The sequence below is a fragment of the Chrysochloris asiatica genome, unplaced genomic scaffold (genome assembly GCF_000296735.1).
Source record: "Chrysochloris asiatica unplaced genomic scaffold, ChrAsi1.0 scaffold00010, whole genome shotgun sequence".
NCBI classification, from domain to species: Eukaryota; Metazoa; Chordata; class Mammalia; order Afrosoricida; family Chrysochloridae; genus Chrysochloris; species Chrysochloris asiatica.
Window position 1 is genome coordinate 15,970,266 of NW_006408528.1, and position 16,025 is coordinate 15,986,290.

General features: G+C 37.0%; 1 protein-coding gene across 1 annotated transcript in view; it reads right to left on the bottom strand.

The window, feature by feature from the left end:
• AKAP9 (A kinase (PRKA) anchor protein 9) overlaps window positions 1-16,025 on the bottom strand; it is a 152,593-nt gene that overhangs the window by 118,215 nt on the left and 18,353 nt on the right. Inside the window, exons 2-6 of the mRNA XM_006834394.1 lie at window positions 6,289-6,546; window positions 5,715-5,759; window positions 3,089-3,142; window positions 2,554-2,724; window positions 639-794 (exon numbers count right to left, since the gene is read on the bottom strand). Coding sequence (XP_006834457.1) covers window positions 639-794; window positions 2,554-2,724; window positions 3,089-3,142; window positions 5,715-5,759; window positions 6,289-6,546 — 684 coding nt within the window. The remainder of the gene's footprint in view (window positions 1-638; window positions 795-2,553; window positions 2,725-3,088; window positions 3,143-5,714; window positions 5,760-6,288; window positions 6,547-16,025) is intronic.

Sequence of the window (16,025 nt, forward strand, 5' to 3'; positions counted from 1 at the left end):
TGACTCTTAGCAACCCTGTATAGGGTTTCCAAGGAGCAGCTGGTGAGCTTGAACCGCCGACCTTGCAGTTCAAATGGCTTTGCAGTCTGGCGCATTAACACAGGGTTTCCGAGGCTGTAAATCTTTACGGGAGCAGAAAGCCTCATCTTTCTCCTGCGGAACAGCTGGTAGTTTCAAACTGCTGACCTTGTGGTTCACAGCATGATTCGTAACCACTACACTACCAGAGCTCCTTAAGTATAATAAGTAATCAAATAATATTCAATCTAGCTACCCTTGTAGAACCTAACTGGAATAAAATCAGATGAGGGTTGGCAAAGATAAGATATGACTACAAATTAAAATCTGCAAAAATCTACCAACCAGTCTTATAAGGTTTGTAGGACTCCAATATAGAGACAGAGAAGACCTACTCATAAGGGAAAAAGACCCCAAAAAACCTAAGAGCAAGAAATCACTCAAAAATTATGAATTAAGTTATTGGTTAACATAATAAGAAATATTTCATAATTTTTTTAGCATGATACCTAATAAGTAAATGGTTCTTTTACAGATTTAGCTCTGGAAACTGTAAGAAAATTTTAAAAAAGGATCATTACTAAAAGTTGATTTTTTTTTTCCCCTGTAGCAATACTTACATGCTGGAATTGAATCTGCAATTTTTGACTTTGTTCTGTCAGCTCTAAAAATTCTCTCATTGTCTCATCTTTCTCCCTTCTTGCTTGCTGCAGATTAGCAGTGAGCTTTGTTATGATGCCGTCTCTTTGTCTAATGGCAGCTTCAAATTCTTGTAACTGAAAGAAATAGTGAAAAAAAATTGTTAGACCTTGTTTTTAAACAAAAATTATTACTATAAGCAACTGTTCATTAAAAATATTGAGATTCAAAATCATTTACGCGAAACCAAACTGTCAACATTTATCCTACAGCAAATGAGAGGGGGTTAGGGAGTGGAAGGTGACAGGGAACGTAGAATAATTGAAATGGAACAAACGGAATGAAAATAACGTGATGATTGACATACCGGAAGACAGACAATGTTACTGCACATTATACAAAGAAATTGTTAAATGGAAACCTAACTTGCTGTGTAAACTTTACCAAGACACAATAAAATATTATGAAATATATACATATACCCGCATCTGAGATTCAAAATGTGCTAACAAACTTCTTACAATTTGTGAAGTTTTTTTGTTTTTTTATTTTTATTTTTTACATATTTGAAAACTTACACAAGAATAGTTTTCCTTCTTAAATCAACTTTGAGAAACTTATCTGAACTAAAAAAAATACATTAAGTCTGACTTATCCACTTTTCTACTTCCAGAAGGGCAAGTGCTTTTAGATTCAGGGGGGTCTCCAGTCTTGCTCCTACATAATGACAGCATTAAATCTCCACTTATTTCTGGAGAAAACATCTTGGAGAGGATGAAATTGAATATATTCTATCATCCTCAACCATGTCTTATTTCATCTAATCATATACAGCTGACTACCACGAACATTGGACTCCTGGTTAACTACAAGGTCAGTGGTTCAAACCCACCAGCTGCTCCCTGGAAATCCAATATCGGGTGGCTATGGATCAGAACTGACTCGAAGGCACTTGAACAACAACAGCCACAGACAACAGATGTGACTCTCATCACAAAAGATTATTTACCACAACTCAATGACATTATTAATGGGCTTAAGTCATAATATTTTGATGGGGTTTGCACCATAATTTTCTTCCAGGCTTATTAAAAAACGTCTATCATACTGCCCTGGTGTGGTGCTATAGGATAAGCACTGGACTGCTGGCTGCAAGGTCAGTGATCAAACCCACCAGCTGCTCTTTGAAAACCCCACACACGGTGGATGCGAGTCAGAACTGGACTCAACAGCACTTAACAGCAACATCTTACTAAAGTAACTTCAGCCTAGGTATCTCATATAATTAATTAAGAGTACACATTCTATTAACCCTTGTCCTAGGTTTAAGCAGCACTTTTTAAATGCTATGTATGAAGGGGCTTCAAAAAGTTCATGAAAAATTCTATTGTCTCATAATTTCATTTTGCATGGACTTTTAGAAGCCCCCCTCATATAAGGACAAGCATTATAAAATGATGTTAGGTTACCATTTTTTAAAATCTCATTTTTATATTACACACACACACACGAAGGGGTTTCATAGAGTTCATGGAAAAATTCTATTATCTTTTAATTATATTTTCCATAAACTTTTTGAAGCCATTTTATATATGGATAAACACACATATAGCCCTAGTGGTACAGTGATTAAAGTGCTTGGATGGGAATTGGAAGGTCAATAGTTTAAACCCAATAGCCGCTCCATGGGAAAATGAGGTGGCAGTCAAATTCTGTAAAGATTTATAGCCTTGGAAAGCCTACGTGGCCTTTCTACTTTGTTCTATAGGGATGCTATGAGTCAGAATCAATGTGGCAGAAGTGGGTTTATATATATACATACATACATGTAATTATTCAAATTTCCTATTTTTGTTTTGTGAGTAGATATCTAAAAGCCAGGGGCAGTACACATACCTGCTGCAGCCCTTCAGTCCCATAGGTGGCCCTCATTTCTTCTAGCTCTCTGTTTAGCTCATCAATCTCATGCTGTTTCCCAGCCAACTCATTTTCCATCATCTCTAGGTGAGTCTGACTGTATTGTGCTCCATGCTCAGAATATGAATCATCAACACCAAATTCTTCTTCCTAAATCAATCCAAGATTTTAAAGACTCAATATGAGCAACATTCCTCAGGAAGAGGGACTCAAATATTGGCTTCCATAGCCAAGTTGACCTTAAAGTATCACTCAAACCTGGGAGTTTACTGCTATGGCAATCAGTTTTGTTGTTAATGTGATAAGTACATCAAGAACATAAACAGGACATCTGTCAATTCAGTTAATACTGAGCTTTAAAACAAAAGGCGAGAAACTTGTTTTGTTACATGTTAAAAGCATTTAGAAGTCATACTTTGAAAGAAGTACATGCAGGAAAAAGCTTTGTTAGTAAGCTAGATAGTTTTAAAACGATTAAAAACATTAGTATCATGAGCAGTTTTAAATACTGTACCCTTAATAAATTTGTAGGTTTTTCTGTTTTCATCACAAAACTGCAACCATTTACCTGTATAAAAACAATTTCCTGATATAATTTTAGATAGAATTTAATTTAAAGCTAACAATTACATTCTGTATCCACACATCTTGTATGTTTGGGGGAAATGCCTCATTGACAAAAACAGATACAGGAATTAAATTTAACGGAAGCATCTAAAAGACATGCTGACAATTTCAATTGTCAATCATTCCTCACACACCTGACTGCTTATTATGTAAAAGGCACTGTACTACATATTTTCACTTAAGTGAATTAAAGTTCAAACTAAGTACAAATAGGTTTGCATCTTCAGAAGGATACTACTACACACCTCAAGTTACTAGCTTGCTTCTATAAAATACTTCTGTAAAATCATTTCAATAATTATTTTTAATTAAACTCTATCCATTTTCAAGTAAAACAGCTTACTGGCATAAATTCCTTGAGGGTCAATGGTAGGTGGGGATTAAGAAGTAAGGGATGGATACTCCCTCCAAATTCTGCTATGGAAGTCACAGTAAGATAACCATGCCACCCCTGAATCAAATGGAGGTTTCCCTGTTACTGCCTACCTCCATCACAAATACTTTTTGTGAGAGTAAAGGAAGGTGACAGAATATGTTTTCAGATTTGACCTAGCAATAGATTAAATTTAGATCAATTTATCCATTTACCCTTCTTTCCCCAATAACATTATAAAAGTGAACTTCACCCCTGACCACATCTCAATTATTTGCCACTCTAAGCTAATATAATTAAAGTTAATGACGCTTTTACTATTGAAATATATAAAATAGAATATCCTAGAATAAGGGTTAAACTCATTATGTATCAGAACCCTAAAAAGTGAAGATTTCAATTAAGAAGTGTTTATCAGAGTTTGATTCCTTTGTATTTATTTATCCTAAGGTTAATTTCTGAAAAAGAAAACTAAAAAAAAACTGAAAAAATCCATCAATACAGTAACACAATATTGTAATTTGTAAAAACTATCAGAAGACACTAGTACTAATGCTTACGATTATGAATATGAAATCACTTAAAATAACTTTCAAATTAAACACTTACATTTCAATTAGCTTTTTTTTATTCTGAAAAAGTATTTTTAGAAGTTCCTACTAAAATTTTTACTTCAGAGTAACAGTACAGTGTAATGGAGGCTTATAAATATCTACAAATATCATCTTGAGTAATTGAGACTATTACGAAGTGATGGCATCACTATTCATAAATTCATTCTCTGTGTTCAATAAGGAATTGTATGTAATATACTGAATAATCCACATTCAACATAACTTTTCTCTAATTCAATAAAGTAAAATTATACTGTAGAGGCAACTTTAGGTAGCCTGAGTCAGGCAACAATTTATGTATCTTTAACAATGGTTCACAATTTTCCCAGAGTACAACTAATATATTCCTGTTTTCAAACATATTAAACTTTTGAAATGTCAAAGTTTCTATTTCCATCAGTGATTCACAAGAGTAATATGTTCCTTTAAGAACATGAGATTAATTTTGTTTTCTATGAGAAACCTACAATAAATTGAGACTTATGGAATACACTAAGTTGCTGAGCCATTCAGAGTAAGTTCGAATGTTCCATGCCCTCATCTGTTGGCTGGACCAAATAAATGATAACCATATCTAAAAGAATCAGAAAAATATTTTTAAATGACATATACTTAATCCAAACCCAAACCAAACCCACTGCCATCAAATTGATTCTGATTCATAGTGACCCTCTATAGGCTGCCAAGACTACACATTTTTATGAGAGCAAATCAGCCTCATCTGTCTTCCAAGGAGCAGCTGTTAAGTTTGAACCACCCACCTTGCAATTACCAGACCAACACCTAGTGCACAGCACAACCAGGGCACCCTAAACTTAATAGTATTGTTAGTTTAATTAGGTGCCATCAAGTCAAATCTGTCTCACAGAGACCCTGTATGGGCTTTCCGAGTCTGGAAGTCTGTATGGGAGCAGAAAGTCTCATCTTTCTCCCACAGAGCAGCTGATGAGTTTGAACTGCCAACCTGCTTGCTGTTAGCAGTGTAGTCCAGTCACTCCTTTTAGCAACACACAAAAGGTATTTACTTAAGTGGCCAATGCCTATATTTGCTTCTATCATTGAGAATAAAAATCACTATTAAAACACTAATTTCAGTAAGTCAGTATAATCTTAACTAGAATTCAAGCATTTGTAAAAAGCATTACTCAAAATGAGACATCTTACATTATCAAATTTTAACTGTGTTCAACATAGATACCTTGTAACAGCCATGTATCCTAGGAACTCAGTATCAAAGACTATCTCAAAAACGAAAGCTGGGTTTCTAACTAATTAAGTAGTAAGCTATTAAACTATTAAAGCAGATATTAGACTTGGCTAACAATCTGGAAAGATCAGTAAAAGATAATCTTTAGATTTTTTTAACCATTTACATTCAATTGTACTATACTAATATTATACTATATTTATAAATCACAGTAGAAGCCTGTGAGTTTCAGGAAATAAAGCATCAGTAATAAATAATAATTTCAGTAACAATATAAAGTATCAACTTAGGACATTTGAAATAATTTATCTGTACTTACCTCTGAACTATAATCATCTGCTGTGGTTGAAATTTCACTTTCTGGCTAAAATAAAAGTAAAAATCAATTACAATTATGGCTCTTTTTTTGGGCTAAATATACTTTATTAGGCAATTACTGTTGGTAACATGATAGAAAATTCATGTAAATGATTACCAGAAAATTATTCAAATCTTTTAAAATTTCATTTAAAAATAATAAATTACAATAATTAAATTTACACATGTAAAATTTATTGCTCGACATTTTTCTAAATATGAATGTCTCAAGAGGTACTTCCTCATAGCATCATGTGTAAACTGTCATTACGAAGCCAAAAACACAATCATATTCATCTTTGTTTCCATCCTCGGTGTGCAGCATACCACAGTTGCTCAATAAAATGGTTGCTGAATCAAGCTCACAAAACTCCCTCTCAAAGGTTGTTGAATATTTTAGACATTATTTATCATCCTACTGAATCTTTCAAAAAGAGACAAAACCAGGATCAAATTGCCCAGGGTCCTGAGTTTTGTCATTACACCAACTTTCCATTTAAGAACTATAATGTTTAAAAATATGAATGAATACTTACTTCAACAGAGAAGACCTGGTCATGCTTGATTATTTCTCCACTGTGTAAAGTTCTCATGACTGTAGATTCAGGAGTCACGGCTGCTCCTTCTCTCTGAGAACTACTTATGACCATCTCATTAGTCTGGGATTGATCTGTACTCATGGCATGATAGGCTGACATATCCTGCTGACTGCTCAAAGTTTTCTTCTTTTTTTTCTGTTTTTTGGAAGGATTCTGCCCATCACACTGAGCTTTCCTTTGTCGAAACTGGGCAAGCTACAAAAAAAAAGAAAGAAAGAAATTGCCATTATCGTTAAAGATAATTTTTCTTTATTACCACTAAGAAAAAAAAGCAGGCTTGGAAACAAATTATTTAAAAGACCAAGCTATTGCCAAATTAAAATGACAACTGTTAACAGTCACTAATTACAAAAAATAACTACTGATTGCAAAGAAACTAGATATTTCTGAATGACTATCATTCAAATGGAGTCCTGTTGTCACGCTGTGGGTTAATGTGCTGGACTGCAAAGTCTGTTTGAACCACAAGGTAAGTGGTTCAAGCTCACCAGCCACTCCTCAGAAAACCCTATACAGGGTCACTATGGGTCAGAAATGACTCGACTGAACTTAACAATATCATCATTCAAATACTTAAAAGTAAGAACTGAAAATGCCATATATAAAGAAAAGAAAACTAGCACACAGTTGGGTGTAACCAAACACCTTGTGGAAATGAGTTGCTGGGCCTGAGGGCTCAGGACCATAGTCTTGGTGGATACTGAGATCAACTGGACTATAACACAGTCCACAAAGACAACGTTCTATATTCCACTTTGTTGAGTAGTGGCAGGGTCTTAAAACTCCTATGAGTGGTGCAACTGTTGGTCTCTCCGCAACTGGAGGAAAGAGGGATGAAGAAGAACGAAGAAAATCAAAGACACAAGGAAACACTGAGTCCAATGGACTAGTGAACCACGTGAACTTCAGCCCCTCCACGACCCTGGAGTCAGTTCCAACTCATAGCGACCCTGTATAGCATTTCTGAGTAGTGGCCAGTGCGTTTGAACTGCTGACCTTGTGATTCAAACCGACCTTGCAGTTCAGTGCATCATCCTACAGTGCCATACCAGGACTCCAAAAATTCGGTTCAAACTGACCTGGCGGTCCAGTGTTTATCCTACAGCGTCACACCAAGCATAGGTAAATTCTAATGCACACATATGTTAAGTGCCATTAAGTTGGTTCCGACTTATAGTGACCTTGTATAGGGTTTGCAAGGAGTGGCCAGTGAACTTAAACTGCTGACCTTGCAACTCAAATTTCCCTTACAGTCCAGCACATTAATCCACAGTGCCACACCAGGGCTCCTAATGTACACATTGCTGTCTTTTAGTGCCATCGAGTCAGTTCTAGGTTTCCTAGGAGTGGCTGGTGAGCTTGAACTGCCAATCTTGTGATTTAAACCAACTTTGTAGTCCAACACATTAACCCACAGCACCACACCAGGTCTCCAATGTATACATTGTTGTAGTTAAGTGCCGCTGAGTTGATTATGACCCATAGTGACCCTGGACAGCATTTCCAAGGAGCAACTGGAAAGTGTGACCCACCGACCTTGCAGTTCAAACTGACTTTGCAGTAGATAAATTCTAATATAAACATAATAAAGTTGGTATGCTTTTGGAGTTGAGATTACAGGTGATTTTCTTTTATGTACATCTGAAATTTCCTTTTTATGTAACAAACTTTCTAATTTTTACATGAAACAACTACTAATCTTCAATGCCTTTAATATTGAATTTTTCAATCATTCTGAGAAAAGAATAAAAACAGGTATAGTCCCTTTGTGCCTTAATGAGTTGTAATGTCACTAGTAGTATGAGAACTATTTACTAGTCCTGTTAACAGTAATTTTCTTACTATACATATTAAAACAACAGTATTAACTGTGAAGTTGATGTGTTTAAACACATAAATCTGACAAATAAGTGAGTTTATAGAATAACATAGAACATATTTTATACTTATTTTTTCTGAAGTAGAACAAGAAAACCTTGAGTACTGTTTACTCAAGTGTGCACCTACTCATAGATCAGAAATTTCTAATCATGTGACTTTGTAGATTATAAAAATATTACTCAGAATCTATAAACATAAATTACATTCAAACCTCCCCTCCCCCCCAGTTATTTAGAAACCAGCCAATCATTCCACCTTATGTCTACATAAGAAACAGGTGCAAGATCAGCTGTTTCCATTTGTACATTATTAAGTTGTTGGAATGTATTTATACTACTTTGGTGGATACCAAATTCACCCTTACAAAGAACCAACTGGGTCACTTAACTACACTATCTGTAAGTTTAACAGAAAGTCTAAGCATATTATTCAGAAAGATAGGAGCCCTCAAGGAGAATAATGCAAATCCAAGAAAATAAGTAGTAATAGTCTTTTTGATATTTCTGCTCAATTTCATTATTTATGCTCAAAATACATTAAGACAGCTGAGAATATAGTTAGTTTTTAAAATAAACATTGTTAGAGAAAAATGTACCCATTATTAAATAAACCCAACTGAAAGTTAATAGGTAGAAATGGGGAAGAGAAATGGATTGTCTTATAGTGTTTAGGAGAGTTACTTCTGCTGTTGATTCTAGTTGTCACTGAATTGATTTCAACTCACAACAAACCCACGTGCAGAGTAATGCTGCTCCTTGTTGTTGTTGTTGTTATGTGCCGTGGAGTCGGAACCGACTCATAGCGACCCTGTACAGGATTTCCGAGGGTGTAAATCTTTACGGGAGTAGAAAGCCTCATCTTTCTCCCGCGGAGCAGCTGGTAGTTTCGAACTGCTGACCTTGCAGTTCACAGCCCGAGTCGTAACCACTACGCTACCAGAGCTCCTTAATGCTGCTCCTTAGGCATCAGAAATACCTGGTACGTAGGGTCTGTTGCTTCAACGCAAGAAAACAACTATGTAGATTTTAACCAAATTTTATGGATATGTATAGCATGATCTGAACTGTAGCCATCTGGCATATTAAAACTTTCAGAAGCAGATGGCTAGGCCTGTCTTCTGAGGTACCTTTGGGTGGGTTTGAACTATCAACCTTTTGGCCAGTAGTTGAATCCTTAATCGATTACACCACCAGGCCAACAGGAATCACTTCTAAAGCCATAAAATTAGCAAACGTTTTAGCACTATGTTACTGATTACAGGAAGTCACTGCTTTCCCACAACAATTAATCAGAATGTAAGGTTTATGAAAGTAAGGTCTTTTGTTCACTGATATATACTCAGAGGCCAGCGCTCAATAAGTAGGTCTTTAAGTGAAAGAGGTTCAATTTGTCTTTTATAGAAAAGTTACCACAAACAACCAGTTTAAGCAGTGTTCCTTAGAATATGAGAAATCAGAGGATACAGCAAACCTACCTGATTCTGCTCCCTAAAAATGTTCCATGGTTTCAAATTAATATGATTTTCTAGTTACTTACTAAAACACAAAAATAATCTTTCTTATCATAATCTCTTTCACTTAACAAACAAAATTTAAATTCTCAAAAACAATGCTCATAATGCCTTTTTATCAAGAGTTCTGTTTGGAAGAAAGGCCCGGTAAGTTACTTCCTAAAAGTCAGCCACATAAAACCCTACAAGTACAGTTCTACTCTGACATACATGGGATTAACACTGGGGAGCAACTGGTGACAGAAACTTAGTGCCCTTTAGACAATAACTTCTATTTCCCCCATCCTACTGGGAGTGTAGTGGTTGCAAATCAGGCTGCGAACCGCAAAGTCAGCAGTTCAAAACTACCAGCTGTTCTGCGGGACAAAGATGAGGCTTTCTGCTCCTGTACAGATTTACAGCCTCGGAAACCCTGTTCAGGGTCGCTATGGGTCGGAGCTGACTCAACGGCACTTAACAACAACAACCCACCCCTGATATACACTTAATAAACTCTGGTATCTCTATATATTCTTATTCCAGATATTGCATATTAGTGAGATCATAAAAATGTGCTCAATTATGTGTAACTTATTTCAGTCAGCAGTATGTCTTCAAGATTCATCCAAGTGGTAGCATGTGTTGGAACTTCACTTCTTGTTATAGTTAAATAACTCTCTATTGTATGTATGTACCACATTTTGTTTATCCATTCATCTGCTCATGGTATCTTTTGGGTTGTTGCTACCTTTTGGTTACTTTACTGTCAGTAGTGCTGCAAGGAATATTGGTATACAACTACTAAAGCATATACTTTCAAATAAAATTTAAAAAAGAATTATCTTTTATAAAAATGTGAAGAAACAAGATTATACTATAAATCCAATTTCTTATACTCCTGTAAGCTGCCTTTATTTTTAATATGAAAAATGGCAAGCTAGCAGATATGCAAAAAGCAGAATCCCCAAATAAGAAACTATTCGATTAGTTAATCACCTAATAGTGAAGTGAGGCACTTTAAGTTACTACGAAAACATATATTCAAAACCATGCTGAAAATTCAGACGACAGACATCTGTGTTGGTCATTTGGAAGCCAATTATAAAAATGTTAACATATGTAGACACAGAAATAGTACAAGGTTTACTGGAAAGATATTATCACCATATACGCTTGTCTTTCAAAACTGAATCAGCTCAAGCAAATAAATGCCTTACCCTAACCAGAACAACAGGAATAAGTTACTGAAGATAAATGACTGATAATTTATTCCTTAAACTCAAGATATGTAAATTTATAAAAGACTATTCTCATTTTTTTTTAAAGGACTTTTAAAATATTATATATAAAAAATGAAGCTCTGGTGTCTCTGGTTATGAGTTGGGCTGCTAACCTCACAGTCAGCAGTTTGAAACCACCAGCTGTTCCATGGCAGAAAGATGAGGCTTTCTGCTCCCATAGAGATTTACAGACTTGGAAATCCTGCTCAGGGTCACTATGAGTCGGAACCGATTCCATAGCACACCACTATCCATAAATAAAGGGAGTCTTCAAGGTAATACACAAGCAGGCATGTGGTCTGGCTGGTGACCACGTTGGTCACTGATAAGGAGAAGAGGGGGAAAGAAAACAGCAGTGAAGTTGGGATCTAAGTCTGACCACATTCAACAGACTCCTGTGAACCCGGTAGGAGACATGGATGGCCAGCAGTTACAGCAAGACCTGGGCAGGGACTCCTGGGCCCACAGGCAATGACATGGCCACAGAGGACTAGACAGGAGAATGAAGCGTCCAGCTGATACGAAGAGAGGGGAGATGCACAAGAACACCCATACTTGCAGATAGTACCCACTTGACCTGGCTTCGATGGCTGAATGATCAGAACTTGACTAGAAGCAGAGAGAAGAGGGAAGGGGGAAAAAAAAAAAAAAAGAAGAGTAACCCACTATAATTTGATGAACTTTACCTATATGTATGGATGTAGCTCAAAAAAGGGAACAAATCTGTACAGCGAGGATCACTCCTCCCCTTGGTACACAGGGTTGACAGAAATGGGCTACTTAAGACACTGGTTATCCAAAATGTATGTATGTGTATTGGGGGGTGGGGGGTGAGCCTATAAAGGCAAGAAGTGACTGGTTTACAAGCTTTCAAGAGGGAGCCTAGTTCCAGATGGAGCAGGGGTAGGTAGAACCTCCACTGAATAATTTCCAATCTGTTGGGACCAGGTTGGAGAAAGGAAATGGGGATAAGACTCTGTGGTACAGTAGTGAATATTGCCATCAGGACTGACTGTGAGGGTCAGAAATGTAGAGGTAGATTTTTTTTTACAAAAGGAGAGGACTGATTGATTTTGAAGTGCAGGTGTGAAGGTCCCTGGGACCATCAAGTGAGAAGAGTGGAGAGTGTGATCCTACCCAGAGAGGCAGTGATGCCAGGCATGGAGACAGAGACGATGATGTGGACAGATGAAATGACTGGCTTACAAACTTTCAAGAGGGAGCCTAGATCTAGAGGGTGTGGAGGAAGATACAATCTCCACTGAGTGGTATCCAATCTGTTTAAGGCGGGGCTGATGAAAGGAGATGTGGATAGGTCTCTTGTGATACAATAGTGAATAATTGTTATCAGGACTGATTGTGAGGGTTGAAAATATAAAGGTACATGTTTTGTAGCAAAAGGAGGGGAGTGATTAACTTTGCAATCTAGGAGTGGAGGTCCCTAGGACCATCAAGGGAGAAGAGCGGAGAGCGGAACCCTACCCAGAGAAACAGTGGCACCAGAGATGGAGGCAGAGACGATGATGTGGAGAGATGGAGCGGCTGGGGACTTTAGACCCAGATAGGGAGAGGGGCTGTGTGTTGACAACTGGGGGACAGGCTTGCATAGTATACCTTCTGGTTGGTTGATGATGCATGGAGGGGATTGTAACTATGGCAATGAAATGATATACGATAGGGTGAATGTAAAGCTAATATTCTCCCATGTAAACTATCACATAATTCACAATAAAACATTTAAAAAAATAAAGTACTATGGTCTTATAGAAAAACAAACAAATCAGTGTTGGCAGAAGTACAACAGGAATGCTCCTTGGAAGCCAGGATGGTGAGATTTCTTGCGTCATACTTCAGACATATTGTCAGGAGACATCAGCGCCTAGAGTATCATGGTGGGTAAAGTGGGAGGTCAGCAAAAAAAGAGGAAGACCCCCCAACAAGATGGACTGGCACAGTGGCAGCAGCAATAGGCTCAAGCTTCACAATAATGCTAAAGATGGTGCAAGACCAGGCAGTGTTTCATTCTGTTGCGCATAAATTCGCACAACAACTTGTGGTTTATGGGATTATGGATGATTACTTTCTTCTTTGAAAGATTTTCATTGCCTCTCTCATTCACAGATCTGTATAAAATATTCACTAATAAAATTATTATGCGCCCATATATTAATATCACTGTTTTAAACATGTTATATAACTATACACTTACTAGAAATCTTATTCCCCAAAATAGAAACAGTGCAGGAGCCCCTGGACCCTGGCCTCTTATAATCAGCGTTTTTGTACTCTGTGCCACACCCCCTAAGCACTAACTGCCAATACTGACAAGGCCATTAAACTGCACTGTTCAGATGCCACCTACCTGTCTCATGGCATTGTCATGTCAGTTACTGCTACCAGTGAAAAGTGCAAAGAACAGTACTATGCCATTAATCTTAGCTAGTCTCTGTACACTGATGTGAATCTCAACAAAAATAAAGAAAAACCACTGCACAGCTCATATAAAGACACATCTGTAAAACAAGAGAGATCTGCAACAAATAGACACTACATCTCTCACGGTGGCATAAACGCAGAGTCCAGTTTATCATATGGCATTCACTCACTTCAATACCACAGAATAGAGATTACTATTTCTTTGATATGCTGTATATCTTCCTAGGAAATATGCCTGAAAAATAAAAGAAGAGTTATAGTTGGCCAGTTAAACTGCCACCGACTATCACTATTCAGTGACTATCAACAGCTTCAAAGGATATCATCAGTCAGAGATCATTTATGCAATGAAACTGGGCATCTGTTAACCACACAGGTACCTGCATGCTTTTGGCTTCATTCCCTCTTCACTATTCCATTCCTCACCAAGCCACTGGCATGGAGAAACCTGTGCATGGAGAAACCCTTGCATGTTTCTCTTTCATTCTTTTGTGCATTAGAAAACATACAAAAATGAACCCCAAAGCAGTTCTGTGATCATGAAAAGAAAGTAAAGTAAAAGAACTGGAAGCACCCAAATATTCATTGATGTGAGAATGGATTCTGTGGGATATTTGTATAATGAAATACTATGCAAGAACAAACATGCTCAACATAATATTGAACAAAAAGGAAATCAATAAATATGTAATATTTTCCATTCTATAAAGTTCAAGACCATGAAAGCTAAACAATATGCTTATGTACAGTATACAAAAGCAAGGGAATGATAAAGAAAATTCCGAACTGTAGTTACCTCAGGTGGTGAGAGGATGAGATGAGATGGGGAAAGGGTTCAAATGTATTGGAACTAGTCAGTTTCTTATGCTGTGGCTGTTGGGTACCACTGAGCTGTTCCTAAGGTAGAGTGATTTCAGATGCCAAGGTAGAAGTGCACCATAGGGTTTCCTGGTTATAATCTTTAAGGAAGACGATAACCAGGCCTTTTTCTCACTTAGACCATGGGTAGGACTAAGCCACCAATTCTTTCAGTAAGCAGCTGAACACTTAACCACCACGACGCTAAAGGCTTACTCTAAGATTTCTTTCCAGTGTTTAACTAATTTCTCTCCCTTTCCCCCTTTTAAGCTCACAAAGGGACTTCAAAAGTCATTTTTAAACTTCAAGCTCACAAGGGGACTTCAAAAGTCATTTTTAAACTTCAAGCTCACAAGGGGACTTCAAAAGTCATTTTTAAACTTCAAGCTCACAAGGGGACTTCAAAAGTCATTTTTAAACTTCAAGCTCACAAGGGGACTTCAAAAGTCATTTTTAAACTTCATTATCGTTTAATTCCATTTTTCCATGAGTTTTTTGAAGCCCCCTCATATATGATGGTTTGGCCCCTGTGGGTTAATGCACCAGACTGCAAAGTTGTTTGAACTGCAAGATCAGTGGTTCAAGTTCACCAACTGCTCCTTGGAAACCCTATACAGGGTACTATGGGTCGGAATCAACTCGACAGCACTTGACAACATACATAATGAGGACTCCTGGTGTGGCTCTGTAGACTCAGCACTGGATTGTAAACCAAAAGGTTGGTGGTTCAAGGTTTATATGGGAAACCCTATAAAGAGGCACTATGAGCCAAAACCAACTTGAGGGCACTTAACTACATGTATGATGAATATCAACTCCAGGAGACAAAACTAATTTGGTATTCACTCTATCACTTTCGATCACAAACAAGTTGATGTGTAGGCAAGGGAAACTGGTCACAAAGAGAAAAGAAATCCAGTGAAAGTGAAGTAAGAGGTAACAGAGACATTGTTTCTAATGGCTTTTTGGTTTCTATGAAACCTAGCAATACTTCTCTGACCTTCCTTTGAAATCTCTGTATCTTTACAATAATTTCCTTTTCTCTTTTTCATTTAGTAACTGTGTTTTTGTTTTGTAGCTAAAGAGCTCTACTAGAATTAGGCTGTTTACATTTATCTAAGGAGCTCTGGTAGCGTAGTGGTTATGAATCAGGCTGCAAACCACAAGGTCAGCAGTTTGAAACTACCAGCTGCTCTGTGGGAGAAAGATGAGGCTTTCTGCTCCTGTTAAGATTTACAGCCTCAGAAACCCTGTACAGGGTTGCTATGAGTCGGAACCAACTCCATGGCACTTAACAACAACAACAACAACATTTATCTGTTATTCAAGTCAGTATTTTACATGGAAAAAAAAAAAATCTGTACATCAATAATGCAAAACTGCCACTTGGTGGCAGCATACTTATCTGAATACAGGATATATTTTTTGCGGAAAAAAATAACCCCTTTGGAGGTTTACACATGCCAAACACACTTCAGTTTCCCAAGTACTTTTATGATACAGTCCCATACTCCTTTAAATGACACATGCAAAGGTACTTTAAAAAGTTCGTGGAAAATTACATTATCTCTAAATTCCATTTCCCATGATTTTTAAAAAATGTTTTATTGTGAATTATATGATAGTTTACATGGGAGAATTTTAGTTTTACATTCATTCCATCTTATATCATCTCACTGCCATGGTTCCAATCCCCTCCATGCATCATCAACCACCCAAAGGGTATATCC